The following is a 27,630-nucleotide window of genomic DNA, read 5'->3' on the forward strand; positions in this document are numbered from 1 at the left end:
TATATCACTCTTTCTCTCTCTCGTTCTCTCTCTCTCTCACACACACACACACACGAACACACACACACACACACACACACACATAAACACACATCTTTGCAGCTAAATATAACATTATTGTTGAGTAATTGTTCTCCCTGGCAATGAGCAAATGCATTTTGAGATGACAATCTGTTATTTGTGCATAGTATTGTTTCCATTCGACTCCCACCCTGCTGTGTGTAAGTGTGTTGTGTATGTGTGTTGTCTGTGTGTTAGTGTGTTGTGTCTGTGTGTTGTCTGTGTGTTACAGTGTGTTGTGTCTGTGTGTTGTCTGTGTGTTAGTGTGTTGTGTCTGTGTGTTGTCTGTGTTACAGTGTGTTGTGTCTGTGTGTTATCTGTGTGTTACAGTGTGTTGTTTCTGTGCGCTGTGTGTTAGTGTGTTGTGTCTGTGTGTTGTCTGTGTGTTACAGTGTGTTGTGTCTGTGTGTTACAGTGTGTTGTGTCTGTGTGTTGTCTGTGTGTTAGTGTGTTGTTTCTGTGCATTGTCTGTGTGTTAGTGTGTTGTGTCTGTGTGTTGTCTGTGTGTTGTGTCTGTGTGTTGTCTGTGTGTTTGTGTGTTGTGTCTGTGTGTTGTCTGTGTGTTACAGTGTGTTGTCTTTGCGTTGTCTGTGTGTTAGTGTGTTGTGTCTGTGTGTTGTCTGTGTTAGTGTGTGTTGTTTGTGTGTTTGTGTGCTGTCTGTGTTAGTCTGTGTTAGTGCGTTGTCTGTGTGTTAGTGTGTGTTGCCTGTGTTAGTGTGTGTTGTCTGTGTGTTAGTGTGTGTGTTGTCTGTGTGTGTTGTCTGTATTAGTGTGTGTTGTCTGTGTGTTAGTGTGTGTTGTCTGTGTGTTAGAGTGTGTTGTGTCTGTGTGTTGTGTCTCTGTGTTTGTGTGTGTCTGTGTGTTGTGTCTGTGTGTTGTGTGTGTGTGTGTGTGTGTGTGTGTGTGTGTGTGTGTGTGTGTGCGCCAGACAGAGCTAACAGCAGCTCAGGTAGCTGGTCTCTCCACACTGGAGATACGTATCACATGACTGCTCAATCTGCCCTCCCCCCACCCTCTCTGAAGGGCCAGCAGGGATGAGGTTGACGCCCTGGTTCTGTGAGTCAGCATGCAGGTGAGCGCAGCCTGCAGTGACCTTTCCTCATCCTCCCTGACCTCCCGGTCGCGTCGGCGATGTGCGTCTCGCTGCCGCGCGGTGGCGAGCGCGAGGAGGACGGATCCCTGGCGCTGTTGACCTGCGGCCTCGCCACTGGCCGGTCAACTAATTAAGACCTCACATCGCACTCTCCGCGACTCCCATTCGCGCCCAGAAAACAACCGAGGAGGGACTGAACTTCACCCGTCACGTCCGAGCTCCTGTCACCCGGGGCGGTGTCATCAGCGCGGCGCTGGCCTCATTCTAATTCCCCTCGGCAGCACCGGAGCAGGGAGAGTCTGCCTGCCTGGCTAGCATACCCACTGCTGAACAGAGAGATACTGACTCTAGATCAGTCTACCTGCCTAAGATACCCAGCGCTGAACAGAGAGAGACTAACTCTAGATCAGTCTACCTGGCTAACACACCCAGCATTGAGCCCTACACCCTGGCTAGCGAACCCACCTCTGGACACTGTGACGACTCCCAGTCCCCTGGCTGGGGGTTGGGAATAGGCTGGGTCTTTTCTTCCCAGTCCAGCAGGTGGAGTCTGGGAGTGGCTCCTGATCAGGTGCACCTGGCGTAGGTGTGCCTGGAGTATAAGGGCCATCCAGAAGCAGAGTTCTCTCTCTCTCCCCAGGAGCACCTTAGTTTTGATTTGGACTTTTGGTTTACACCTTACAACAACCACCTTCACCATACTGTTGTCTTTGCATCCATCCATACATTACACCACTGACATACTGATATTCACATCCCATACTAGTTGATTATTGTTTGTATGATTTAAGTAGCCACTTATTAAATATTCTTAACAGCTTGCTTTGGTAGTGTGACTCCCCTTTTTGTTGCGACTCTACGAGCTGGGTCATAACAAAAGTGGGGGCTCGTCATTCAATAGTTTTGTGTGGTTAGTTCATTCATTGTTTGGTCGCTTAGGACGTAGGTTGCATAACAGCCTGCATATGTGACTTTCTGTTAGTAATATAACATCGGGTCATTATGGCTGCTGTCGATGATTTTCTGTCGACTCCTTCGGAGTCCGGTTTGGCTGATTTTACCAAGGATCAGCTTATGGATATAGCGAAGCACTATGGTATTGCTATTAGTAGCGGTAGTGCTCGAGTTAAGGACAGCCTAGTAGCTGCTTTGGTTGATGGCTAAAGGTGTTATTCGTAGGAAAGACGAAAGTGGGGATTGGTTTAGCGCATCGGGGTCCGGGTGGACTTTTGAGCAGCATAAAGAAATGTATTTGTTGCAAACGGACCGTGAAAAGGAACGTGAATCGATGCAGTTGGAACGTGAGAAATTACAAGTTGAGCAGGAGAAGTTAAAACTTGAGGCTCGTCGGCTCGAGCTAGGTCAGCCAGGTAGGCCCCAGGGGGGTGTGGCCATGCCTGGGGGTGCTGTTAACCCGCTCCCTTTATTTGACATTAGGACGAGTTTGCGGCTCGTTCCAACCTTTAATGAAAAGGATCCGGACACGTTTTTTGCTTTGTTTGAGCGTGCAGCGGAGGCTGGAGATTGGTCCGACGCAAACCGTATTCTAATGTTACAGTGCGTTCTTACTGGGAAAGCCCAGGAAGCTTTTTGTTCATTGGCCGCAGAGCCCAATCTTACATATGCTAAAGTCAAGGATTCGGTATTGAAAACGTATGAGTTGGTGCCGGAAGCATATCGTAAGAGGTTTAGGACTTGGAAAAAGGGCGACAAGCAGACCCATTTGGAGTTTGCTCGGGATTTGGTGTGTCAGTTTACTCGTTGGCGCACCTCGTTAAAAATTACCACGTTTGATGCTCTGTGTGACCTAATGGTATTGGTCACACAACACCACTGACGCTCTTGTGTCTTCCTCTCAGAGTTGGCTGAGCTCACTGGTGGATCTGGTTCATGTCAGTCTGAGGGGGAGACCACCTCTATTGGCTGTCAGGATTCCTGTGGAGTGACTGTGTATCATCACCATGCTATGTCTCTGTATACAGTCTCTGTAGGCTTCCTTCCTGTAAAACGTCCGGTGGCTGAGTTGTGTCTGCCGAGCGGATATGGTCTCTCTCTCTGTGGTGGTCTGCCGAGCGGATATGGTCTCTCTCTCTGTGGTGGTCTGCCGAGCGGATATGGTCTCTCTCTCTCTCTGTGGTGGTCTGCCGAGCGGCTCCGGTCGCACGCTGACAGCTCAGCTCGCCGGGTCTGTGGAGGAGCATGCTAATGCGCTAACCCCGGGTCTGTGGGCCGCGAGATAACGGCCCTGCCGCCTCTCAAGCCACGGCGCGGATTAACAGGATGCATCCAGAACGTGTTTACATTTGTCATAGGGCGCTTTCCAAGCGTGTCCCTTTCCCATTTTATTCTCCTCTCTATCTGCCCTCCTCTCTCCCCTCTCTCCCTCCCTCCTCTCTCCCCTCTCTCCCTCCCTCCTCTCTCCCCTCTCTCCCTCTCTCCTCTCTCCCCTCTCTCCCTCCCTCCTCTCTCCCCTCTCTCCCTCTCTCCTCTCCCCTCTCTCCCTCCCTCCTCTCTCCCCTCTCTCTCCTCTTTCCCTCCCTCCTTCCTTTCCCCGGGCGCTCCCTATCATGCCTCTCTCCTCCCCTCCTCCCCCTCTCCTCTCTCCTCCCCTCCTCCCCCTCTCCTCTCTCCTCCCTGTTGCTATGAGAGACAGGCAGGCTGTGAGGCGGCCATCTTGCTGGTGGTGGCCGGCTGCTCTGCTCTTCTAGTGAGGGGGGTGACAGCGTGTGGGCGGGGGGGCGGGGGGAGGGAGGAGGGGCGACAGGACACCCCCAACCACTCTCATTGTGTCTAGGTCCGCTAAGTCTTCCTAGTCTCTCACACTTTCTCAACCCCCCCCTCTCTCTCTCAACCTCTCTCTCTGTCCTTCTCCCTCTCTCCCTGTCTCTCTACCTCTCTCTCTCTCCCTGTCTCTCTACCTCTCTCTTCTTCTCTCTGCCTGTTTCTCTCTTTTGCTCACACTAAAACACACACATGCACACAAACACACACACACACACACACACACACAGAGGATAGCCTGCCTTTAGTTTCAAGAAAGAAGATTTGACTTGCATGAGGTCTTTGACTGTGCATCTGCTTCTAAGGGGCTGTGTGCGCGTGTGTGTGTGTGTGTGTGTGCATGTGTGTGTGTGTGTGTGTTTAAAGCGCATTGTAATGCAGGTCAGTCTCGGTCCAGGGTTCAGGCTGAACATGACAATCGAGGGGCACACGGTGCAGGCCAGTGAATGAGAGAGAGAGAGAGACATAGACACAAGAGAGGGGCTGAGAGAGAAAGAGAGAGAGGGAAAGAGAGAGAGAGGAGAGAGAGAGGGGCAGTCATCCACAGTTCCACGCTTCACTTTCACCTCAGTTTCGATCCCCGTGCCCCACGGATGCAGTGGCCGCTATGAAGCCAGCTTTTGTGAGTATTGATTCTCATCCACTCCACACAGCTGGTCTCTCAGGCTAGCCTGCTCCTGCCATGAATGGACGCTGTGTGCAGCTCTGCTCTCACTCTCTCTCCCTCACTCTCTTTCCCTCACTCTCTCTCTCTTTCTCTCTCTTTCTCTCTCTCTTTGTCAGTCTAAAGCACTGTTTACACTGAGAACTATTGGTATTGATTTAGTGTTTCCATGGAAGGGAGCGTGGCGGCTGGAGAAGGAGCAGCCTGGGGTCTCCTCCTCTCCTCTCCTCCGTCTCCATTGTGCGAGTCTGTCAATGGTTAATCCTCCGAGGCGTCTCCAGCTACCCACGGGCTCCGAGCACGTCCTCATCTCTCAGCGTGTCCATAAGCCTCTCCAGGAGAGCACTGCTTCTTTGGATGAGTCGGAAGGAGCCTTGATATTAGCTTTTGAACGGACCCGCTGAGATTAAGGCGCTGTTCGACCGGCGTTGTTCGTAGGTGCCGTGGCCTGGGGCGACCAGCGGGGGGCGCTCTGTTCTCATAACCTATACAGAGAGGACGGGAGAGCCCTCTGGTGTGAGAGACAGCCCCCCCATTTCCTGGGCGGGTCCTCCTCTAGCTCCTAGTTGTCCAGACAGGCTGCGCCCTTCCTGTTTTGTGTGCTGAGCTGCGCTCGCCGTTCGGACCACAGCCTCCACCCCTCCACCCCCCCGTGGAAACATGTGTCCTTTTAGCGGGACGTCCGGTAGCGCCTCGCCTCGGCGTTGGACCGGCCGCACGGAACCCTCGGCACCCGCGCGGAGGATACCGTCTTTGCGTTCTGCCCCCTGTGACTCCCTCTCCCCGCCCCTCCCCCCGGCCCGGCTGCCTGGCCCCCCGTATCCTCAGCTGTTGACCTGCAGTGACCCCTGACCCTGCTCTTTGTGAGAGAGCGCATAAAGCACAAAGGGGCCCGGACCCGCGGATCGCCCCCCTCACGGCGGGACCCAGAGACACAGCACCGCTCGGCTCCGTGGCGTCCGGAGCTGAACCCTCGGCGGTTCCCCCAGACCCCGGCAGAACATGGCCCCGTGCCGTGGCGAGAGGAGGATTTATTTACTTGGCGCCGGCAGTAGATCACGCCTGGCCGTCAGCGCGTTCACACTCCCATTTACAATTCCTCTGTTAGATGCGGGGACATGGAATTCACAGAATCCAAGGTTGAATGGAGCTGTGTGTGTGTGTGTGTGTGTGTGTGTGTGCACGTTTGTCAACTTGGTGTGTCAACATTTGCAGTATATGATGTCATCAATCATTCCTGTCCTATTAATAATACCTTGAGGTCCCATATGAGCTGGAGCTGGGTGAATACAGGCAGAGTAATGATTCTGAGAGAGAGGGAGGGAGAGAGAGAGAGAGAGAGGGAGGGAGAGAGAGGGAGGGGGGGGGGTTATTCTATAGCTCTACCACTTCCTCCTGGGAGCCACAGAGCAGGTAGTTCGGCCAATCAGATCCAGCCTGCTGCTGGTCTTTTATTGGCTCGTTACCGTGACGCCCCTGGGGGGCAGTCCTGTCCTGCCGTGGGCCGACCTGTCACGGCGCTCCGCCCGCCCACACCGTCAACACGCCATCGACCCAGCGTCCGTCCCCCAGAGGGCCGCTGACATTCACACACACGCCCCGGGGCCGGCGACGCCCAGCTCATCAACGCCAGCAGCTGTCTCATTAACTCCCACACAGGCTCTGATGATTATTGCACCATAGCGCGTCTCTCAGTGTTAGAGTGGACGGACGGTCTCTCTGTGGGACACGGCGTAGCCGGACACGAACCTGCTGGGCTCCCGGGCAGAGGACACCGGAGCGGGGCGTGCTGAGCAGGGAGGGGGCGCTGGTGAGGGGGCGGGGAGTTTGGCAAGCCCGGCCCCGGTATGCGCCAGATGGCGGGGCCTCGCCTCCGATGTCCCCCGTCTCCAGAGCGCTGTCCGTCCCCTGTCTCTAGAGCGCTGTCTGTCTCCTGTCTCTAGAGCGCTGTCTGTCCCCTGTCTCTAGAGCGCTGTCTGTCTCCTGTCTCTAGAGCGCTGTCCGTCCCCTGTCTCTAGAGCGCTGTCCGTCCCCTGTCTCCAGAGCGCTGTCCGTCCCCTGTCTCTAGAGCGCTGTCCGTCCCCTGTCTCTAGAGCGCTGTCCGTCCCCTGTCTCTAGAGCGCTGTCCGTCCCCTGTCTCCAGAGCGCTGTCCGTCCCCTGTCTCCAGAGCGCTGTCCGTCCCCTGTCTCTAGAGCGCTGTCCGTCCCCTGTCTCTAGAGCGCTGTCTGTCTCCTGTCTCTAGAGCGCTGTCTGTCCCCTGTCTCTAGAGCGCTGTCCGTCCCCTGTCTCTAGAGCGCTGTCTGTCCCCTGTCTCTAGAGCGCTGTCCGTCCCCTGTCTCTAGAGCGCTGTCCGTCCCCTGTCTCTAGAGCGCTGTCCGTCCCCTGTCTCTAGAGCGCTGTCCGTCCCCTGTCTCTAGAGCGCTGTCCGTCCCCTGTCTCTAGAGCGCTGTCCGTCCCCTGTCTCTAGAGCGCTGTCTGTCTCCTGTCTCTAGAGCGCTGTCCGTCCCCTGTCTATATGCACACTCAGCCAGGGACGCGCCAGGACCAGGGTGACCAGGGACACACAGCTGGGCTGAGGGACAGGGATCTGCTTCTCTTTCTCACTGGCTCTCTCTCTCTCTCTCTCTCTCTCTCTCTCTCTCTCTCTGTCTCCCTCTCTCTTTCTGTCTCTCTCTCTCTCTCTCTGTCTCCCTCTCTCTTTCTGTCTCTCTCCTCTCTGTGTCACTCTCTGTCTCTTTCTCTCTGTCTCTGTCTCACTCTCTGTCTCACTCTCTGTCTCACTCTCTCTGTCTCTCTCTCTGTCTCCCTCTCTGTCTCCCTCTCTCTCTATCTCTCTATCTCTATCTCTCTCTGTCTCCCTCTCTCTCTTTCTGTCTCTCTCTCTGTCTCTCTCTCTGTCTCTCTCTCTGTCTCTCTCTTTCTCTGTCTGTCTCTCTCCCTCTGTCTCTCTCTCTCTGTCGCTCTCTCTGTCTCTCTCTCTCTCTTTCTCTCTCTCTCTGTCTCTCCATCTCTCTCTCTCTCTCTCTCTCTCTCTCTCTCTCTCAATTCATTAGGCTTTATTGTCATGACATAACACTGTACATATTGCCGAGTCAAACGTTGGACACTGAAAAGCAACATGAATTAGAAACAGTAAAGAAACAGGCTTCTGAAGACAAAGCAACAGGGGTGCAGGCTTGATACCTTTAGGTGAAAATAGCTGTTTTTAATCCAAAATAGGTCATTTGTTTGATCTGTGTATGTATGGGTTTGCATGTTTGTCACCTTTTTCACCTGTGATTGGTTTGCAGCTCTGATTGAAGTGAAAGTGAATTGTCTTCCTTGTAGGAATAACTGTGTGTGAATGAGGGAGAAACCGTCTCACTGCAGCTCTGTGAAGTGGTGGTCAGGATGACTGTGGCCCGTTTGTGCTCTAGCGGGCTGGTTCTGGTCTAGCGGGCTGGTTCTGGTCTAGCGGGCTGGTTCTGGTCTAGCGGGCTGGTTCTGACGTTCTAACTCTCCAGTCAGGCTCAACATCAAACCCAGGGGGGAATCGCCTCTCCCTCCAAGGACCCTCGCACACCCACACTTAATGTGCTGAATGGGTCATAGAGGACATTTATAAAGCCCATTACAGTCTGAGAATTTGGTTTCAATGTTTGCGTTTTTCATACACAGTAGCACTTAAGGATGGAAGGGGTTAGTTAGTTGGTAAAAATTATTTGTGGTTAAAAGTGAGAATGTGAGGGGTTAAAAAAAAACAGAACAAAAACGTGACTCTTTCCCAGCAGACACAGATGGCTCCGCCCACCGTCCAGCTACGGAGAGCTAGTTCCTTACACAGCGTAAGACCGACACCTCCGTCCACCACTGCCTCTCCTACGGTCCTCCTCTGTCTGGGTCTGTCCTGTCCTGGGTCGTTCTGGGTAGAGGTCGATGGGGACTCTTCACGCCTGAGGGGACATAATTCGGCGACGCTCCCCGTCGTCACAGCTGACTCTCTTCTTTATTCAAATGAGATGCAGCGGTCCGTCGGGCGAGCGCGTAGTCCCCCCATCTCCGGGCAGTGCATGAGCCCTCAAAGTAGCCCCTGCTGTCTCTGTCTGTCCTCTCCTCCCCCTGGACCCCCGTCTCCACTCTCTTCATTCTAATAATTTTCCTGGCTGATTGGGCATGAATAATAATGAGCTCCGACGACCCGCCTCCCTCCCCAGGAATCATTCATATTCCGCTTACAGTCCATTTCCTCAGGAGAAGCTGCTTACAGTCCATTTCCTCAGGAGAAGCTGCTTACAGTCCATTTCCTCAGGAGAAGCTGCTTACAGTCCATTTCCTCAGGAGAAGCTGCTTACAGTCCATTTCCTCAGGAGAAGCTATTTCCGAGTGTCAGACTAACTCAGGTGTTATTAGAAGACGGACGACTCTGACCAAGGTTCTGTTTTGCCGCTCTCCTGTCTAAAGTGACGTAACGAAGGCCAGTTTTTCAGACAATCCCAGTTCTAAAACTGAAATCGCTCTCATCTCCAAAGTCGATAATTGAGATGTGGCCTGTATAATATCGCTCCATTACTTTGATTGGTTTGATAGTTCTTATAGAGAACGGGCCAACGCTGGCAGCTGACGGAGCGGACCAGAAGTGGCTCCCGCCCAGCGGACCCCTTCAGAAACAACGTCTTTCCTTCAAAACATTGACTGAAGTCACTGTCAGTTAGTCCAGACGGACATCCAGTCAGACCGATGGAAGGAGTGGCTCGCTTGGAGAGCGGAGGCCGTTCTCTGATGGGTAGAGATGGAAGTGACACAGCGACCGCGTCTGGCAGGTCTGACGGCAGCTGTCATCCGTCTGTCTGTCCATCCTCCCTCCACCCTGTCCTCATCCGTTAGTGGGAATGGATGAGGGCGTGCGGCCTGACACGTACAGTACGACAGGTGTAATATTACCGCTAGATTGCCCGCTGCCTCTGTACTCTGCACGATAGATGTTCGAGTGTGTGTGTGCGCACGCGCGCGCGCGTGTGTGTAGGCCTACCCCACCTCTATACTCATGCATCACCAATAAGTGGATGATACATGATAAGGCACACCTGTGTGTTAAAGGCATGCTCTGTTGACGTGGCTCTCTGCTCTGTGTTCAGCGCCCCGGACTTCTCTCCTGGGGTTGATGGTTCTGTGTTCAGAGCCCCGGACTTCTCTCCTGGGGTTGATGGTTCTGTGTTCAGAGCCCCGGACTTCTCTCCTGGGGTTGATGGTTCTGTGTTCAGAGCCTCAGACTCCTCTCCTGGGGTTGATGGTTCTGTGTTCAGAGCCCCGGACTTCTCTCCTGGGGTTGATGGTTCTGTGTTCAGAGCCCCGGACTTCTCTCCTGGGGTTGCATGGTTCTTTTTCGCGTCTCGTCTGTCGACTAACAGCAGGAAACCCCGCGGCTTCTGGAAGTGCATCGGTTTCATATTGCTTCCCCTGTCCTGTCATCCATTTAGGTTCCTCTATGTAATCTGTGCCCTGACAAAGTTAGATTTCTCTATAAGCTGATTGGCTGGCCTCTCCCCTGTAATACTCAATTGTTGTGGCTGCGTCCAGCGCAGGCTAGTAAAAAACATATTGACATTAGTTCCACACGACTGCACCCAGGTTCCAAGAGAGACCCTGCGTGCTTCACAGGTATATTCACACAACATGCAGCTGTATTACGATATGCATTCAAGAAGAATTCTTTCTAGGCCTATTCCTGTATTTTATTACCTGTCTGGTGTAATAAAATGTTTGGGTGAGTTTGAAGGGTTGAGGGTGGTGTTGGTGGTGGTGGTGTTAGTGGTGGTGGTGAGAGGTATGGCCGCTCATCGTGTCACGCCCTCTGATTCTCTCTCTCCTCTCTCTAGATCGAGAAGATCATGACGTTGATCGGCGCCGGCATCGACTTCTCCAGAGACCAGCAGTACGCCACGCCAGGTACGACAGGCCACGCCCCTCGCCTGGGCGATCACGCCACGCGTAACGACCGCTGATCCGATGAGCGGCCGTCGCTACCCGGGACGCAGAGCGCTTTCCCGTCCGGCGCCGCGTCCTCCGTCGCTTTCGTTCAAGATCTGCGTGTGATTTAAGCGGTAGAATTGGGTAGCCTCAGTATCGCTGCGCGCACCAATCAGAAGCATGCTCTAAAACACGCCTCCCAGCTGAATAGCTTCCTGTGTCCTGATGAATGGGAAGCACGTCCAGCGCTCACAGCTTGTCTGCCCTCTCTAATATCCAGCGTTGCGTGTTGACTGTTAAATGTGGAGAGGAAATAAATTAGATTGTTTTATCATTCCTCTGTGGTAGATTCAAACATTCCTCTGTGGTAGATTCTATCTTCCTTCACCCACTTGTGTGATCATTTGCATTACCATTAAAATCAGACAATCCTATTCCTACCATCCTGCAAAGCCCTTGGCAGAGTTGTTTAAAAAAAAAAAAAAAAAAAAAAAACATCTTCTAGTGCATTCTATATGACTGCGCTCCTTGTATTGAACCCTCCCAAGCCGGTGTGTGATGCAGTGGCGCTCCTGTTGTTCAGGTTTGCTGTAACAGGAGCGTCTCTGGCCGTCCTGCTGTCGTCCCGTCGTCCCCCGGGAGGGGTGGGGGGGGTTGCTGGTCTGGAGGCCTCTCTCCATGGGGGGGTGGGGTAGAGGCCCCGGCGGGCGCAGGCTTTGAACCTCCCCCCCTCCCCGGGTCATTGGATCCACCCGAACAGCTTGAAGGGAAACGTGAGCCGCCTCTCGAGAGGTTAAGTAGGGGCTGGCCGGTACGCAACGCTGGCAGGGTTAGGGATGATGGGGGTAGGGATGACAGATGTAGGGCTGACGGGTAGGGATGACGGGGGTAGGGATGACAGGGGTAGGGATGACGGAGGCAGGGATGACAGAGACAGAGAGACGGACGTGGCGTCGGGCCGGACGGCCGGCTCTGAGAATAGACCGCGAGAGGAAGCAGCTACCGCCGCCCAGGTGTCGGTGAATAACCGGGCGAACCTTTCAGAGTTACACCAGCGGCCGAAGAGGGGAGGTTCAGCCCGGTGTCGTCCTGGTGATAGGAATGACCTTGGTTTTCCCCCCGTGGAGCCGGTAGTGTTCAGTGTTATTGTGTTCAGGCCCGGCAGGTGTGGGTGCACCGTGGGGACAGAGGATCGGCCTGGTCCCCGCCTCCCAGGGCTTGGTCCTGTCTGTGGCCCAGATAGGCAGCAGCACCACTGCTGAGTGACCCATTGCATTGGGGGGGGGGATCTAGCAACTTACCCCTTCCCCTCACTGACCTTGCCCTCCTTTCTTAAATGGCTGAAGGTGCCCCAGTTGGACAGATTGGCTAAACTTGGAAGGCGCCGGGTGTATTTTTGTACCTTTTTTAGAAGCCAGAAGGCTCAGCTACTGGATCTAGAAGACCTGTTTCTTCCAGGCGTTCTGTGTGTGCAGGCGGCTAGGCGATGATTGGCCCAGAGCCGGGGGGGGGGGGTTGGGGGGTTGGTGGATGGTCACTAGGGGACCCTGGGACTGTGATGGTGAACCAGAACCACGGTCTCCGCCCCCGTCAGCCCCCTGTCATGCATGCTGAGGAGCTAAGCCCCGCCCACATGGTTCAGCCGAGGGGTGTGTTTGTATAAAAGCAGGGAGCGGGGGGCTGCGGTTACTGTTTCCTGGCAGCAGACCTCCCCCCCCCCCACCACTTGTTATGGTCCGCGTTGAGCTGTTTAAATATTTATAAGCGTGCACGTTGGGGGATATGAGCTCATTTTGATTTAGCGGTAACGCTAGCCTACTTCAGTGGGACTGCACATGAGCTACCCCTGCCCTGCCCTGCCCTGCCCTGCCCTGTCCTGCCCTGTCCTGCCCTGCCCTGCCCTGCCCTGCCCTGCCCTGCCCTGCCCTGCCCTGCCCTGTCCTGCCCTGTCCTGCCCTGTCCTGTCCTGTCCTGGTCTGCCCTGCCCTGCCCTGCCCTGTCCTGTCCTGTCCTGTCCTGTCCTGTCCTGTCCTGGTCTGCCCTGGTCTGCCCTGTCCTGTCCTGTCCTGTCCTGTCCTGTCCTGTCCTGTCCTGTCCTGGTCTGCCCTGCCCTGTCCTGTCCTGTCCTGTCCTGTCCTGTCCTGGTCTGCCCTGCCCTGTCCTGTCCTGGTCTGCCCTGCCCTGTCCTGTCCTGGTCTGCCCTGCCCTGTCCTGTCCTGTCCTGCCCTGTCCTGTCCTGTCCTGTCCTGGTCTGCCCTGGTCTGCCCTGCCCTGTCCTGTCCTGTCCTGTCCTGTCCTGTCCTGGTCTGCCCTGCCCTGTCCTGTCCTGGTCTGCCCTGCCCTGTCCTGTCCTGGTCTGCCCTGCCCTGCCCTGCCCTGCCCTGCCCTGTCCTGTCCTGGTCTGCCCTGTCCTGTCCTGTCCTGTCCTGTCCTGTCCTGTCCTGGTCTGCCCTGCCCTGTCCTGGTCTGCCCTGCCCTGCCCTGCCCTGCCCTGTCCTGGTCTGCCCTGCCCTGCCCTGCCCTGCCCTGCCCTGCCCTGCCCTGCCCTGCCCTGCCCTGCCCTGCCCTGCCCTGCCCTGTCCTGGTCTGCCCTGCCCTGCCCTGCCCTGCCCTGCCCTGCCCTGTCCTGGTCTGCCCTGTCCTGGTCTGCCCTGTCCTCCCCTGTCCTGGTCTGTCCTGCCCTGTCCTGGTCTTCCCTGCCCTGCCCTGCCCTGCCCTGCCCTGCCCTGCCCTGCCCTGCCCTGCCCTGCCCTGTCCTCCCCTGTCCTGGTCTGCCCTGTCCTGTCCTGGTCTGTCCTGCCCTGTCCTGGTCTTCCCTGTCCTGCCCTGCCCTGCCCTGTCCTGTCCTGTCCTGTCCTGTCCTGGTCTGCCCTGTCCTGGTCTGCCCTGTCCTGGTCTGCCCTGTCCTGTCCTGTCCTGTCCTGTCCTGGTCTGCCCTGTCCTGGTCTGCCCTGTCCTGGTCTGCCCTGTCCTGTCCTGTCCTGTCCTGTCCTGTCCTGTCCTGTCCTGGTCTGCCCTGTCCTGTCCTGTCCTGTCCTGTCCTGGTCTGGTCTGGTCTGTCCTGTTCTGGTCTGTCCTGGTCTGGTCTGTCCTGTCCTGGTGGGGGTGGTTCCCGGAGAGACCCTGGCTCTGGTGGAAGTGGACCGGCCGCGATGTCCCCCGGTTAACGGTCCCTGGGCGGCCCTCAAGCCCTCTGTCACCCCCTCCCTGGTGTCTGAGGAGCTGCTTGTCCGTGGAGGAGGGAGGGGGCGAGGGTGGGAGGGAGGGAGGGAGGGAGGGAGGGAGGGAGGGAAACGAATCTTTCAGCCTAGAGAGACATATCTATGGAGGATCTGTGAAAGCGGTCGGGCGGGGGGGGGGGGGGGGGGGGGGGGGGGGGGCGGGGGGGTCTGCTCACATTCACAGACAATGAACAGCCACCCTGCAGAGAGAGAGAGAGAGAGAGAGAGAGGTGGAGAGAGGGAAAGAGGAGGAGGGAGGGAGGGGGAGGAGAGAGTGGAGCAGGGGTGAAGAGGGGAGAGATGAGTGGGGGAAAGAGAGAGGGAGGGAGGGAGGGAGAGAGGGAGAGAGGACGGCCGGGGGAATCGTAGGCAGCAGAGCTGTGAACGGTCAGGACAATAGAAGGACGTCACCACAGCCCAGCATCTCTCTGGCTCCACACTGCTGGACGACCAGGACGCTCACCACACAGAGACGCTCCGAGGGGACGACCAGGACGCTCACCACACAGACGCTCCGAGGGGACGACCAGGACGCTCCCCACACAGAGACACTCCGAGGGGACGACCAGGACGCTCCCCACACAGAGACGCTCCGAGGGGACGACCAGGACGCTCCCCACACAGAGACGCTCCGAGGGGACGACCAGGACGCTCCCCACACAGAGACGCTCCGAGGGGACGACCAGGACGCTCACCACACAGAGACGCTCCGAGGGGACGACCAGGATGCTCACCACACAGAGACGCTCCGAGGGGACGACCAGGACAGAGACGGATACAGCCTGAGCCCGGAGAGAGGCGGCCGCAAACACGCCGGACTTACTGGGAGACTTACCGGGAGACTTACCGGAAGACTTACCGGGAGACTTACCGGGAGACTTACTGGTGCTTGAAAAAAGCCAAGCTTGAAGTAGCAGACTCTGGATACTCGCTTCTTTAGATCCATTCATTCAGCTGTAGAAGTGTGACGAATCCTACAGTAGATTTGGAGAGAGTGAACAAAACGTGTGTGTGTGTGTGTGTCTGTGCGTGTGTGCGTGTGTGTGTCTTTGGCTTTGCAGACAGTAGGATGGACGGGCAGACAGGATGATAGCTACAGTAGCTTTCAAGTCTTTCCAGGCTTTTAAAAGAAACAAAATCACCGCAAAATCCTGACGTCTCACGCAACGATTGGACTTCCTCCGTGGTCCTGAGCTGGGCTAGATGCCGCTCTGGTTCCGTGCATCCGAAGGAGCTGTTTTGTGAGGAAAGTCACCGTGTATTGATTTCAGATTTGTCTACTGCGACTTGCGGTGCTACTTCATGACTTCAGTGTTAGTCATTTCTGTGAAGGTTCGGGGAGCAGAGGTGGACGTCTGAGTGAAATACGGATCACAAGTTGTCAGTTAGCTCTATGCTAAATGAGTCAGGGTGTATTAGGTTAAGGTGCTGAGCGGTTGGGAGGGAAAGCTGTGCTACAGATCAGTGTTTTCTCCTCACAGTGAGAGCGGTTGTGCTTGTTGTTGTTGATTATCCTGACCGCTGTGACGATCACTCTCAGGCTCTCTGTGGTCGCTCTACTCCTACGGCTGCTCCTTTCACACACTCAGTCGTCATGTGTTCAGGTGGAAGATTCCTGTAGAGTGTTTGTGTGTGTGTGTTTGTGTGTGTGTGTTTGTGTGTGTGTGTGTGTTTGTGTCTGTGTTTTTGTGTGTTTGTGCGTGCGTGTGTGTGTGCGTGTGTGTTTGTGTGTGTGCGTGCGTGTGTGTGTGTGTGTGTGTGTGTGCACGTGTGTAATCTGCTGACTAGGGAGGCCCAGGGAGGCTTGCTTTTAATTATCGGCCATCTGAGAACTTTTCACTGGGATCCCCAACCACACACACACGCACACACACGCACACACACACGCACACACACACACCGACACGGCTGCTGTCATTAGGCTCGCTCCTCCTTCTCTCCTGCTCTCCTTTGTTAAAAACAAATTGTTAGGACGCGTGTGAATCTGCAAGCTCGTACATTTCCTCAGACGAATGTATTTCCTGGTTGAGGGGAACTCGTTGTGTATTGACTCTTCATGTCTTTGTGGATATTAAATACTCTACTGGATCTACTGGATCTAAACTAGGATGCAGCTCTGTTGAAACTCCACCCTTTTATTTTTGGGGGGAGGTTTTTGAGCTGCTCAACTCGCGGTCGGACGCAGGACTCTAGTCGTGAACTCGCTGACTCCTCCTCACCCCCCCCCCCCCCCCCCCCCCCGACGACTCCTCACCCCCCCCCTCCACCTCCGAGCTCCGGGTAGGTGCCCTGGTCCGCCTCGGGTCCGGCCCCCCCGGCGTGGACCCTGTCTCCCTCGCTGCCCTCGTGGTGCGGCTGCGCCCGGCTGTGCTGGCCCGGCCGGGGGAGGATGACGTGGCAGTGCCAGGTGTCGTCCTCCGGGTGCCGCTGCTACCGTCTGCGGGGCTTCTCCCTGCTCAAGCGCTTCCCCCTGTCCGCAGGCGCGTCCGGCAGGCTGCTGGAGCAGCCGGTGGGGGACTGGCTGGACCTGGTGGGGCTGCCGCAGTACGAGAGCAAGCTGCTGCTCAACGGCTTCGACGAGCTGCGCTACATGGTGAGTCTGTCCCCTCCGCCCTCTCTGTCCTCCTGTCTGTCTGTCCCCCCGTTCTCCTGTCTGTCTGTCCCTCCGGTTCTGACTCTGTCTGTCTGTCCCCTCTGGTTCTGTCTCGGTCTGTCTGTCCCCCCGGTTCTGTCTCTCTGTCCCTCTGGTTCTGTCTCTGTCTGTCTGTCTGTCTGTCTGTCTGTCTGTCTGTCTGTCTGTCTGTCTGTCTGTCTGTGTCTGTCTCTCTGTCTCTCTGGTTCTCCCTCTGTCTGTCTGTCCCAGTGTCGTGTCCCTTGGTCAGTGTTGGTTTAATCAGATATTGATGCAGTTTTCCATTGGTCTCAGCAGTTCCTTCCCGTTAGCCTTTCTTGGAAAGTCCAATTAACTTAGACCCCCCCCCCCCCCCCCCCCCCCCGCTCGCACACACACACACCAGCCTTCCTGGCCCCTCCCCCGCTTACGATATTCCATCATAGGTTGCAAAAATTGTCTTCCTTCAACGACACCAAACCCGCGAGTCATCGTGCGCCGGCCGCGTCGCAGATGATGTCCACGCCCGAGGCGCTCGGAGCGGCCTGCAGCTCAGTCAGGTCCCTGTGTGTTCACGTCGGCAAAACATTCCATCCTATCTTCCCTCCGTTGGACAATGGGATTACAGGAGGAGTGGGCGGCGGTTAGCCGGGTCTTTCTACGGTTCCGCTCGCCGTCTCCCCGGCCGCTGTCCCCCGGCCACACAGGCTGGACGGGACTAGTCCACATCTCTGGCCGTCGCAGGCCCAGCTGCCCCCCCCAGTAGGAGGGCGTCTGGATGACCGGCGGGCCCTGCTGGGATGCTCTGGCCCCGGCGCTGGTAGCGGGTAGCGGGCCGGTAATGAGGATTGATGGAGGAGGAGAGATGGGCGTCCCAGCATGCCCGGGCCTAGATGGGAGGACCGTGTTGTGTTTCGGGTTGAAAACTCTCGACGCCTTCCCCCCCCCACACACACACACTCACACACACACACTCTCACATACACACACACACACACACACACACACTCACACACACACACACACTCGCACACACACACACTCACACACACACTCTCACACACTCTCACACACACACACACACTCACACACACACACACACACACTCACACACACACACACACACACACACACACACACACACACATCATCCCACCTAGGCTGTGTCCTACACCGCGCACTTCACAGTTCACAGGTTCAGGCGCTCTGGGAGGTGAATGCGCTGTGGGAAGTGTGTGTGTGTGTGTGTGTGTGTGTGTGTACACAGTGTCTGCATGCGTGTGTGTGTGAGGAACGCAGAGGAACGCTGCACCGCCTTAAATTAAACCACAGCGGTGGTCTCAGGTGTGACCGCGTCCTTCCTGGCTTCGGAGGTGACGCGCTGCACTGGGAACGCGGCGCCCGGTCGGGGAGCGAGGGTGACGGCACCCGGTCGCTTCCTGCCGTGAAGGTCGCCGGGGGGGAGGGGGAGGAGGCGGTCCACCCGCGCGCTCGCCGCAATTCACGAGGACGAGAGTCGTAAATTGGAGCCGCGGCGCGTCTCAGGAGAACGCTCCGTCTCACTTCCTTCCGTGTCACACTGATGATTGAAAAGAGCCCTTGTCACCACATCAACAACAACAACACTAGCTCTCTCTTCGTACACCCCACCGGCGTTTTGGTCACTCTGTCTGAAAGGTCACCCGTTTCCCTGAGAGACAATCTGGGACCATGACCTTCCTGCCTGGCTTCATCACCCATGGCCTGGTCTGTGTACAGTAGTAACATGGCCTGGTCTGTGTACAGTAGTAACATGGCCTGGTCTGTGTACAGTAGTAACATGACCTTGTCTCTGTACAGTAGTTACATGGCCTGGTCTCTGTACAGTAGTAACATGGCCTGGTCTGTGTACAGTAGTAACATGGCCTGGTCTCTGTACAGTAGTAACATGGCCTGGTCTCTGTACAGTAGTGACATGGCCGGTTTGTTTGCTAGATGTGTGATGGTCTGTGTGCAGGTTGGCTGTGTGTTGGTAGATGTGTGATGGTCTGTGTGCAGGTTGGCTGTGTGTTGGTAGATGTGTGATGGTCTGTGTGCAGGTTGGCTGTGTGTTGGTAGATGTGTGATGGTCTGTGTGCAGGTTGGCTGTGTGTTGGTAGATGTGTGATGGTCTGTGTGAGTCTGTGTTGGTGTGCCTGTGAGAGCTCAGGCCTCCTGCCTGGTTTAAACAGACTCACTTCATCTACTCTTCCTCTCTCACTCCAGTTTATTAGTTTGATTCTCTTGACTGAGAGGCTTTCAGCTTCCCCATAATGTAAGAGACAGAGGCACATCCTGGTAGTAACTCTCTCTCCCTCTCTCCCTCTCTCTCTCTCTCTCTCCCTCTCTCTCCCTCTCTCTCTCTCTCCCTCCCTCGCTCTCTCTCTCCCTCTCTCTCCCTCTCTCTCTCTCTCTCTTTCTCTCTCTCCCTCTCTCCCTCTCTCCCCCTCTCTCTCCCTCTCTCTCTCCCTCTCTCTATCCCCCTCTCTCCCCCTCTCTCCCCCTCTCTCTCCCTCTCTCTCCCTCTCTCCCTCTCTCCCTCTCTCCCCCTCTCCCTCTCTCCCCCTCTCTCCCTCTCTCTCTCCCTCTCTCTATCCCCCTCTCTCCCCCTCTCTCCCCCTCTCTCTCCCTCTCTCCCTCTCTCCCTCTCTCCCCCTCTCCCACTCTCCCCCTCTCTCTCTCTCTCTCTCTCTCTCTCTCCGTGACTCTTGACATAAAATTCTCTGCAGCTGTAAATTCTAAATTAACGCTCCTCCCTCGTCCAATCCCGTTCCATCTATCCTCTCGACCGATTTTCCACCTTGTCCCAGGAAAAAAGACTCCCCACACAGACCCCTGCTCCAGGACACAGACCCCCCCCCTGCTCCAGGAACACAGACCCCTGCTCAGCTCAGCTCAGCAGAGCGCTTGCCAGAGCCAGTAACCTTTCAGGAAGCGCTTTCCCGTCAGCACATTCTCTAGATGCGACCTTTTAAAGAGTCTCAATCTGTTCCTGGAAATAAGGACTTGTTTTGTCGCCAATCAATTATTCTGTGTTGTATTTGTAGAGGCGGACGTCATGGTGTGTGCGCGCGGTAACCCTAGTCTGCGTCTAGAATGTCTGATGAATATCTGCTGTGTTTATTTGTACCGAAGGCCTTGGCAGCATATTTTTAGCCTAATTGGGAAGAAAGATGATAGTCTTCCTTAAAAACTAATTAAAACTGTACTTGCCAGCGGATGGACATGAATCCTTGGGCTGTTGAGGCATCAGCACCGTACATCCGGGGCACATTAGATCCCCGACCCCTCTAACCTCCCAGCTGAGCTCTCTTCACACCGGCCCACAAACACGCCGCTGACCGTCTCTGATGCAGATGTGCGTGACGGCGTGAAGTGTGTTGAAGCGTTGAAGAGGTGTTCTCACCTCTCTCTGACTAGGGATCAGAATTGATACGATTTTATTGATCCTGGTGCCATTAGCGATTCTGCTCATCGGCCCGATTCTTTATCGATCCCCTTATTGATTCCTGATCAATTTTCAGCGTGAAAAAAGAGTCGGCCTACACAGGGTTTCAACCGAGGGGGTGTCCTGTGACAGATGGCGTGTCCTGGGGTTCCCAGACAGAATGAGTGATCACCCTGGGCCAGTAGAGCTGTGTGTCTGCATCTCTCCCTCCCAGCGCCGGATCAATGGAGCCAGCAGGGACTGGACTGTGTTGTTAGACAGAATCCGAGAGAGAGAGAGGAGAGGCCTTTTAAAAACAAACAAGCTTTGTTTTTTTATCGACCCAGAGAGAGAGAATGACTTGAAGTAAGTCAGCTCGGTCCTGAACACCGTCTCTACCTCCCAGCCTCACTCCTAACACCGTCTCTACCTCCCAGCCTAACTCCTAACACCATCTCCTCCCAGTGCTCAGTCCTAACACCGTCTCTACCTCCCAGCCTCACTCCTAACACCATCTCCTCCCAGTGCTCAGTCCTAACACCGTCTCTCTCCCAGTGCTCGGTCCTGAACACCGTCTCTACCTCCCAGCCTCACTCCTAACACCATCTCTACCTCCCAGCCTAACTCCTAACACCGTCTCCTCCCAGTGCTCAGTCCTAACACCGTCTCCTCCCAGTGCTCAGTCCTAACACCGTCTCTCTCCCAGTGCTCAGTCCTAACACCGTCTCCTCCCAGTGCTCAGTCCTAACACCGTCTCCTCCCAGTGCTCAGTCCTAACACCGTCTCTCTCCCAGTGCTCAGTCCTAACACCGTCTCTACCTCCCAGTGCTCAGTCCTAACACCGTCTCCTCGCCGTGCTCAGTCCTAACACCGTCTCCTCCCAGTGCTCAGTCCTAACACCGTCTCTCTCCCAGTGCTCAGTCCTAACACCGTCTCTACCTCCCAGTGCTCAGTCCTAACACCGTCTCTACCTCCCAGCCTCACTCCTAACACCGTCTCTACCTCCCAGCCTCACTCCTAACACCACTTCCTCCCAGTGCTCAGTCCTAACACCGTCTCCTCCCAGTGCTCAGTCCTAACACCGTCTCTCTCCCAGCCTCACTCCTAACACCGTCTCTACCTCCTAGGCTCACTCCTAACACCGTCTCCTCCCAGTGCTCAGTCCTAACACCGTCTCTCTCCCAGTGCTCAGTCCTAACACCGTCTCCTCCCAGTGCTCAGTCCTAACACCGTCTCTACCTCCCAGTGCTCAGTCCCACACCGTCTCTACCTCCCAGTGCTCAGTCCTAACACTTGTGGCAGTGAAATCCCCCCCCCCCCCCCCTCTCAGTGAGGTCCGGTCAGCGAGGGGGCCAGCACCGTGCCGCCTGCCCTGAGGAGCAGCGATGACCGGCCCAGTTTGGGCGTCGACATTACAGAGATGCCCCGCCCCCACCCCGGAGTACAAACTCTTCTCAGTCGCAGTGTTCAGCGTTCAGCGTTCAAACCCGCGGGCTGGGATGAGGGCTCTTGACGGGCGGAGGCTGGGATGAATGTTGCCTTTACTTTAGATTTTCAGCCACTCTGGTGCCTCTCAGGGATTGGACGATCCCAGTTCAAGTGTTCTTCCAAGGACACGTCCCCGGTCTCCCTGGGAACAGTACCAGAACTGTGAGGGGGAGGGGGGTAGGGGTTGGGGGGGGGGGGGGGGGTTATCGGGCTCAGAGTGGTGGGATGATCATGTGTGTGACTCTAATCTGCGCCCCTCTTGTCCACATGGCAGTCTATGCCACTGACGCGCGCACACACACACACACACACATTCAAGATAGCTTGACACGCAACCCTCTCATCAGCAACCAATACAGCCGCAACAGAGAAATTAGCTCATTTGAACAGAGCCAGTTTGCTGCTCGTGTTGTTCAGGCAGCTGTAGCCCCGTCGCGTTCTCCAGCCCCGCTGATTAGGGAGGCAGGCCAGGCTCCTCCCTCTGTCGTCCAGGCCCACAGCCATTGGCCGGCTCTGACGGCCCACCCCCCACCCCCAGAGGAACGTGCGGCTCTCCGGACCGTGAAGGGTGGGGCTCCGCAGTACGGCGTGGTTGTTATCACCTCAGCTCGCGGGGCGTGGAGAGGGATTAACGAGCGCGGCTAATCTGGGAGGGATTAACGAGCGCGGCTAATCTGGGAGGAGAACGTTGAGCCAACGGCTCCGGCTGAAACATTAGTGGGAGAATAGAGGGGGCTGTCAGTTTTTATCTCGAATAAAGAAACTACCCCCCCCCCCCACCCACTAGCATGCATGCCCTCACTCACACTCACACTCTCTCTCTCTCACACACACACACACACACACACACACACACTTACACACTTACACACACACACACACACACACACTGCTCACTCTGTCAGTCTTGCTCTCTCCAGCTCAAGCGCACGTTGGCGTTCCTGCTCGTGGAGAACGTCTGAGTAATGATCGTTACACTCTCTGCACACACTCAGGTTAATACACTGAGAAGTGTACTGACTGCGCACACACACTCACACACACACACACACACACACACACACACACACACACACTCTCTCTCTGCTGCCCTGCATACACTTAGCAACCTTGTATCTTAATGAATCCTGACACTCAATACTGTGTATAGATTACACTACACACACACACACACACACACACACACACACACACACACACACACACGCACACACGCACACACACACACACACACAGCTCCTAATGAAATCAGTCCCTGACTCTGCTCGCAGGCCGGACTGCTCCCGGTGGCGTCAGAGCGTTGTCGTCCCACGGCCGCCATCGATACTGTAGCCCCATCCACACCCCCCCACGGACACTTGGATCAATTAATCGATCGGTCATCCACTTCCCCCCTGCCTACTAGCCTTTCTCTGTGTGACCCCCCACCTCCCTCAAACCCCGCCTCCACACACTTAAATCCCATTCCGAGGGGGTTATTGACTGAGCTTTAGTGGGTCAGGCTTTATGGGGGTGGAGGGGGGCCAGTGGGGGGGGGGTGTTGACGCTCTTCACACTCAGGAGAAATGGACCCTTTTATCTACCGTGGCAGCGACAGGGCTGATCAATACTGACTGTGAGCCGGGCGCTTCTGTCCGCGCGGTTTCATCTCCACTCCGTTTTAACCCCGTAAACCTTTTAGCAGTAGAACGTCCTGCGGATAGAGACACCCACTTGATCTCTGTGTAGTGGGATCATTGTGTACGGTCTGTCATGTAAACCTCTTGGTGTGTGTGTGTGTGTGTGTGTGTGGTACAGGGTAGCAACGTCATGGAGGACCAGGACCTGCGTGAGATCGGGATCTTGGACCCGGGACACCGGAGGAAGATCCTGCACGCGGCGAGATCTCTACCCAAGGTGAGGCCCCCCCCCCCCCGCGGCTGGACGACGCCCCTCAGCCATCCCACCACCAGACGCCTTGGTTAACCTGGGCTGAGAGCAAAGTCTTTTTTTCAGATTGACACCATTGATATGAAAACGTAACATCCCACCCTCGGTTTGCCTGAGCGGCCGTAGCTCCGTGATCCGTGGTGCGTCGGTAGTGACTCTCTGTCTCCCCCTGCAGGTGAAGGCCCTAGGCTGTGACGGCAGCAGCTCTCTGTCCTCCTGGCTGGACCTGCTGGGCCTGCAGGAGTACCTGCACAACTTCCTGTCCAGCGGCTACCGCAGCCTGGAGTGTGTGAAGAACCTGTGGGAGCTGGAGATCGTCAACGTGAGTGTTGGGCTGTCTGGCGCTACGAGGCGATGAGAGAAGCAGCTCCCTCCTTCCAGGCCATGGTGGGGGCGGAGGCTGTGGCTCAGTGGTAGAGCGTGTCGTCCAATGACTGTAGGGTCGGCGGTTCGAATCCCGCATCCTCCTGTCCACATGTCGAAGTGTCCTTGGGCAAGACACTGAACCCCAAATTGCTCCCAATGAGCAGGCTAGCACCTTGCATGGCAGCTGCTGCCATTTGTGTGTGAATGGGTGAGTGAATGGGTGAGTGAGATGCCTTCATTGTAAAGCGTTTTGGATAAAAGCGCTATATAAGTGCAGTCCATTTACCATGGTCAAACCCTACACCCACCCCCTCCCGACCACTACACTCAGCTACCTCGGAGCGATTGGTTGCCCCGTCACTCCGGGGCCCCTGCGGTCGATCGACGTGGTCACGGCTCTTCTCTGTCCTGGCCCCTCAGTGGTGGAGAGAACTGGCCACTGATGTCAGGACAGTCGCTGCCCATCTTTCACCGCAGGCTCAAAACTCATCTCTTCAAGAAGTACTACAACCATCCTCTCTCTTAAGCACCTATTGTTTTTATATTTTGCTGCTCTTGCACTTTGGCTTCAGCAGTAGATTATGATTATTGTGTAGAAAGGAGCTGCACTTGTGAGTTCTGGCGAGTAATAGTACATTGACTACCTATGTTAAATGCAATTATTGATTACAGATTGGATAAGAGTCTGCTTAATGTAATGTAATGTAATGCTTCCAGGATGTGATTGGCTACTCCATTGTACGTCATATGAAATGGCAGGCGTGGCCAAGAGTACAGACATGTGACATGAGAAAAAGGCGGCAATTGGGGACAAAGGATGGTTATTCTGTTGTAGACAGCACAGCTATGTGAATATTTGGGGGAGGTGATGAATTACAAAAGGAGAGAGAGGACAAAGGTTTAAGGTGTTTGGATGTAAATTCCTCAACAATCCCCCATTTGTGCCTGAACAGGTACACAAAAATAAAATATAAAATCCAAACACAAAGTGTAAACATTCAGCTATGCTATACATGTGGAAAAGAAATAATCTCTCCACTAGGTGGAGCAAAAAAAAAAAAAGTTTTTTATTTTATTGTGAAATATTTAACAAAAAAATAGATTATTTTCTTTCCACGTGTCCAAAATCACGCACCAAAACCCCTTGTTTCAGAAATATGACAGGAAACAAGGTAAAAAAGATGACATGATTATATACTATTTATAGTCTAAAAGTGGACAACCATTCACCAAAAACCTTGATTTTAAAGTTTGAACAAGGCAAAAAGTTGAATGGTTACCAGTGTAAGAAGGGCAAAAAACCTCTTGGTCAATTTAGAGGAAAAACCCAAACTTATTTATCAACTCATGTTTCAACCATTGTAACTCTTGTAAACAAATATGATATTTTTTCAAGATAATTTCAAAGTTCATTCACTCTTGTTGTGAATAATCGCATGTAATTTCCTCTGGATCATAGCTTCCATGTTTGCGTCTCTGAATGTTTAATGTAGGTTCCAGTGTGTGCGGTTAGAGGTGCAGTCATTGCTGTTGAGATTGTCCACGTTGTCATACCACAACCACGAGAAGGAGGTGACCGGCAAGGTCAGTCTCCGATTGCTCATCAGAGGAGAGGACAGTGTGGCGGTGACCGCTTTGCCCTTGAGATCTCTGGTTCGGCTGCATGGACCGTCCTCTCAGCTATTTTTGACAGCTATTCCACACAGGCCAGAATGCCCTGGTCCTGATTGTTCCATCTTTGACGGGTAGGTTCACCCCGCAACATCTACTTCTCTTCCATGTTTTCTGGCCTGTTCTCAGGCTGCTCATCTGCTCCTTGGTTTGGGACGCAACGGCGTCGAAGTTCTCTCAGCTACTCTGGCAGCCGTCTGCGTGGTGAGTTGAATCTGGTATGGCCCCAGGTCGCGGATCAGGACCCAACGGCCTGGTTGGAGATAAGAAGAAGCCCTCTCTGGCGTCCGGAATGGTCGCCTTCCTTAGTTGGGACTTCATACGGGGAGCAGGCTGGCAATGTCTTTGAGAGACATGGGAGGAGAGACCTGTGAATCCACAGATGAGAGAGACAAACAGAGACAAAACAGAAGAGCAAAAGGAGAGTCCTCTGGTCTGGTCACCCTGTTCCCCTCTTTGAGTCCTCTGGTCTGGTCTCCCTGTTCCCCTCTTTGGTCAGGAACGGTTATCAGCAGTCTGATGAAGATACTCAGAAACATGGTTAAGTGCAAGCTCCTGCTTTGGGGAAAAATTGTGTTATTCAGTCAGGAAAACTTAAACAGGGTGTCTGTTCAAGTGTCATTAGAGCCAGTCGGGCTTGTCAGTCTATGTAGTTTGTCAGTGGGGAATCTAGCTTTTGTCCATTTACCGAATCGGACAGTAGCAGGGATCTAGGCTCTGCAGTAGCCTACAGTGACATCAGGGGCAGTGTAAGAATTACTTTAACACGCCCAGTCCCCAGTCATGATCAAGGCAATTGGATTTTGCTCTTAGAATTTCTCTCGCGATTTTATGAAATAAAAATAAAAAGATTCTCATCTCAACAAAACAACACCCCCTAAGGGTGAAAACAAATTCCCTGAAGTCAGGATAAAACAGAGATGGGGGAAAAAAAATGCATCACTCAAATAAAATAACACTAAAATGAACTCGCTTCATTTACAATTAACAAAACATAAATTATCAATTAATCAAAAAATCAATCAAAGCTTTATTTGTATAGCTAATTATTAAATATTGTATATCTAAAACTTCCCTCTTCTGCATTTGAGGACAGAGTATTGGGCACGCTTTGGACAAAATGGTCTCTTCCCTATGTCATACTTATCTGTCGCTCACGGTGAGTCGGTGACATGGCGTTGGCCCTGCATCCCACGAACCACAGGTCGCCCATCTGTAGGGAAACAGGCCGGTAACCTCCATCTCCACCTCCGGTCCTGTGCCCGTCTCCTGGTTCGGCATTCACCCATCACTCCCGGAACGACAGTTGTCTGTAAAAACACTCAGAAAAACACTCAGGCCCGATGAATGTGCCTCAAAGTATAAACATGAGATATTTAACATAACCACTTAAAAATATATATAATTGGGTTAGGAGATGCTGTACTCAGATCAAGACACTGGCAAACATTATCTATCCCCCCACTATCATGTACAAACCTTACGTCCTCAGCTACATCTGTCTTGTCCTGTTTATTTACCTTAAAAAAATAAGTATATATTGGCTAGTTAAAATCTACCTTGTGGGTTGTTCAAGGGAACCCCAGCAGGTGGCGCTGGACCCCAGGTCTGAGAATTCTCCATTTCTTTTATCTTGCGGTAACTGTGACACTGTGCCATCCAGTGACCATATTGTCCACAATGGAAGCATGAATCGTCTCTGTCTTCACTTCGATTATACCTTTTTCCTCGCCTAACCCTACCAGAACGCTTCCTATTGTTTCTCTGTCGCCCCTCTGGTCGTTGTTGGTTGGTACGTACGTGGGTGAGGAGTGTGTTGGTGTGATGGGGTGAGGAGAGTGTTGGTGTGATGGGGTGAGGAGTGTGTTGGTGTGATGGGGTGAGGAGTGTGTTGGTGTGATGGGGTGAGGAGTGTGTTGGTGTGTCGGTCCAGTAGGTCACTCTGTTATTCACCCCCAGGTGCTGAAGATCACTCTGCTCGGACACAGGAAACGCATCATCGCCTCCCTGGCAGAGCGGCCCTATGAGGAGCCTCCTGTCAAACCCCCCCGTCTCTCCCAAATCAGGGTGAGAATGGAGCGGTTCAGCCCTGCTGTGACCTTATTAACCCTCATTATGACTCAACCCTGCTGTGACCTTATTAACCCTCATTATGACTCAACCCTGCTGTGACCTTATTAACCCTCATTATGACTCAACCCTGCTGTGACCTTATTAACCCTCATTATGACTCAGCCCTGCTGTAACCTTATTAACCCTCATTATGACTCAACCCTGCTGTGACCTTATTAACCCTCATTATGACTCAACCCTGCTGTGACCTTATTAACCCTCATTATGACTCAACCCTGCTG

At 54.3% G+C, this 27,630-nt stretch overlaps 1 protein-coding gene across 1 annotated transcript in view; it reads left to right on the forward strand.

Moving 5' to 3' along the window:
- The window catches only part of LOC311307263 (ankyrin repeat and SAM domain-containing protein 1A), a 95,663-nt gene that overhangs the window by 46,776 nt on the left and 21,257 nt on the right, over positions 1–27,630 (forward strand). The window contains exons 17-21 of the mRNA XM_084436060.1: positions 10,455–10,524; positions 16,247–16,359; positions 23,108–23,206; positions 23,415–23,561; positions 27,236–27,343. Coding sequence (XP_084292186.1) covers positions 10,455–10,524; positions 16,247–16,359; positions 23,108–23,206; positions 23,415–23,561; positions 27,236–27,343 — 537 coding nt within the window. The remainder of the gene's footprint in view (positions 1–10,454; positions 10,525–16,246; positions 16,360–23,107; positions 23,207–23,414; positions 23,562–27,235; positions 27,344–27,630) is intronic.

This window comes from Borostomias antarcticus (genome assembly GCF_949987555.1).
Source record: "Borostomias antarcticus genome assembly, chromosome: 3".
NCBI classification, from domain to species: domain Eukaryota; kingdom Metazoa; phylum Chordata; class Actinopteri; order Stomiiformes; family Stomiidae; genus Borostomias; species Borostomias antarcticus.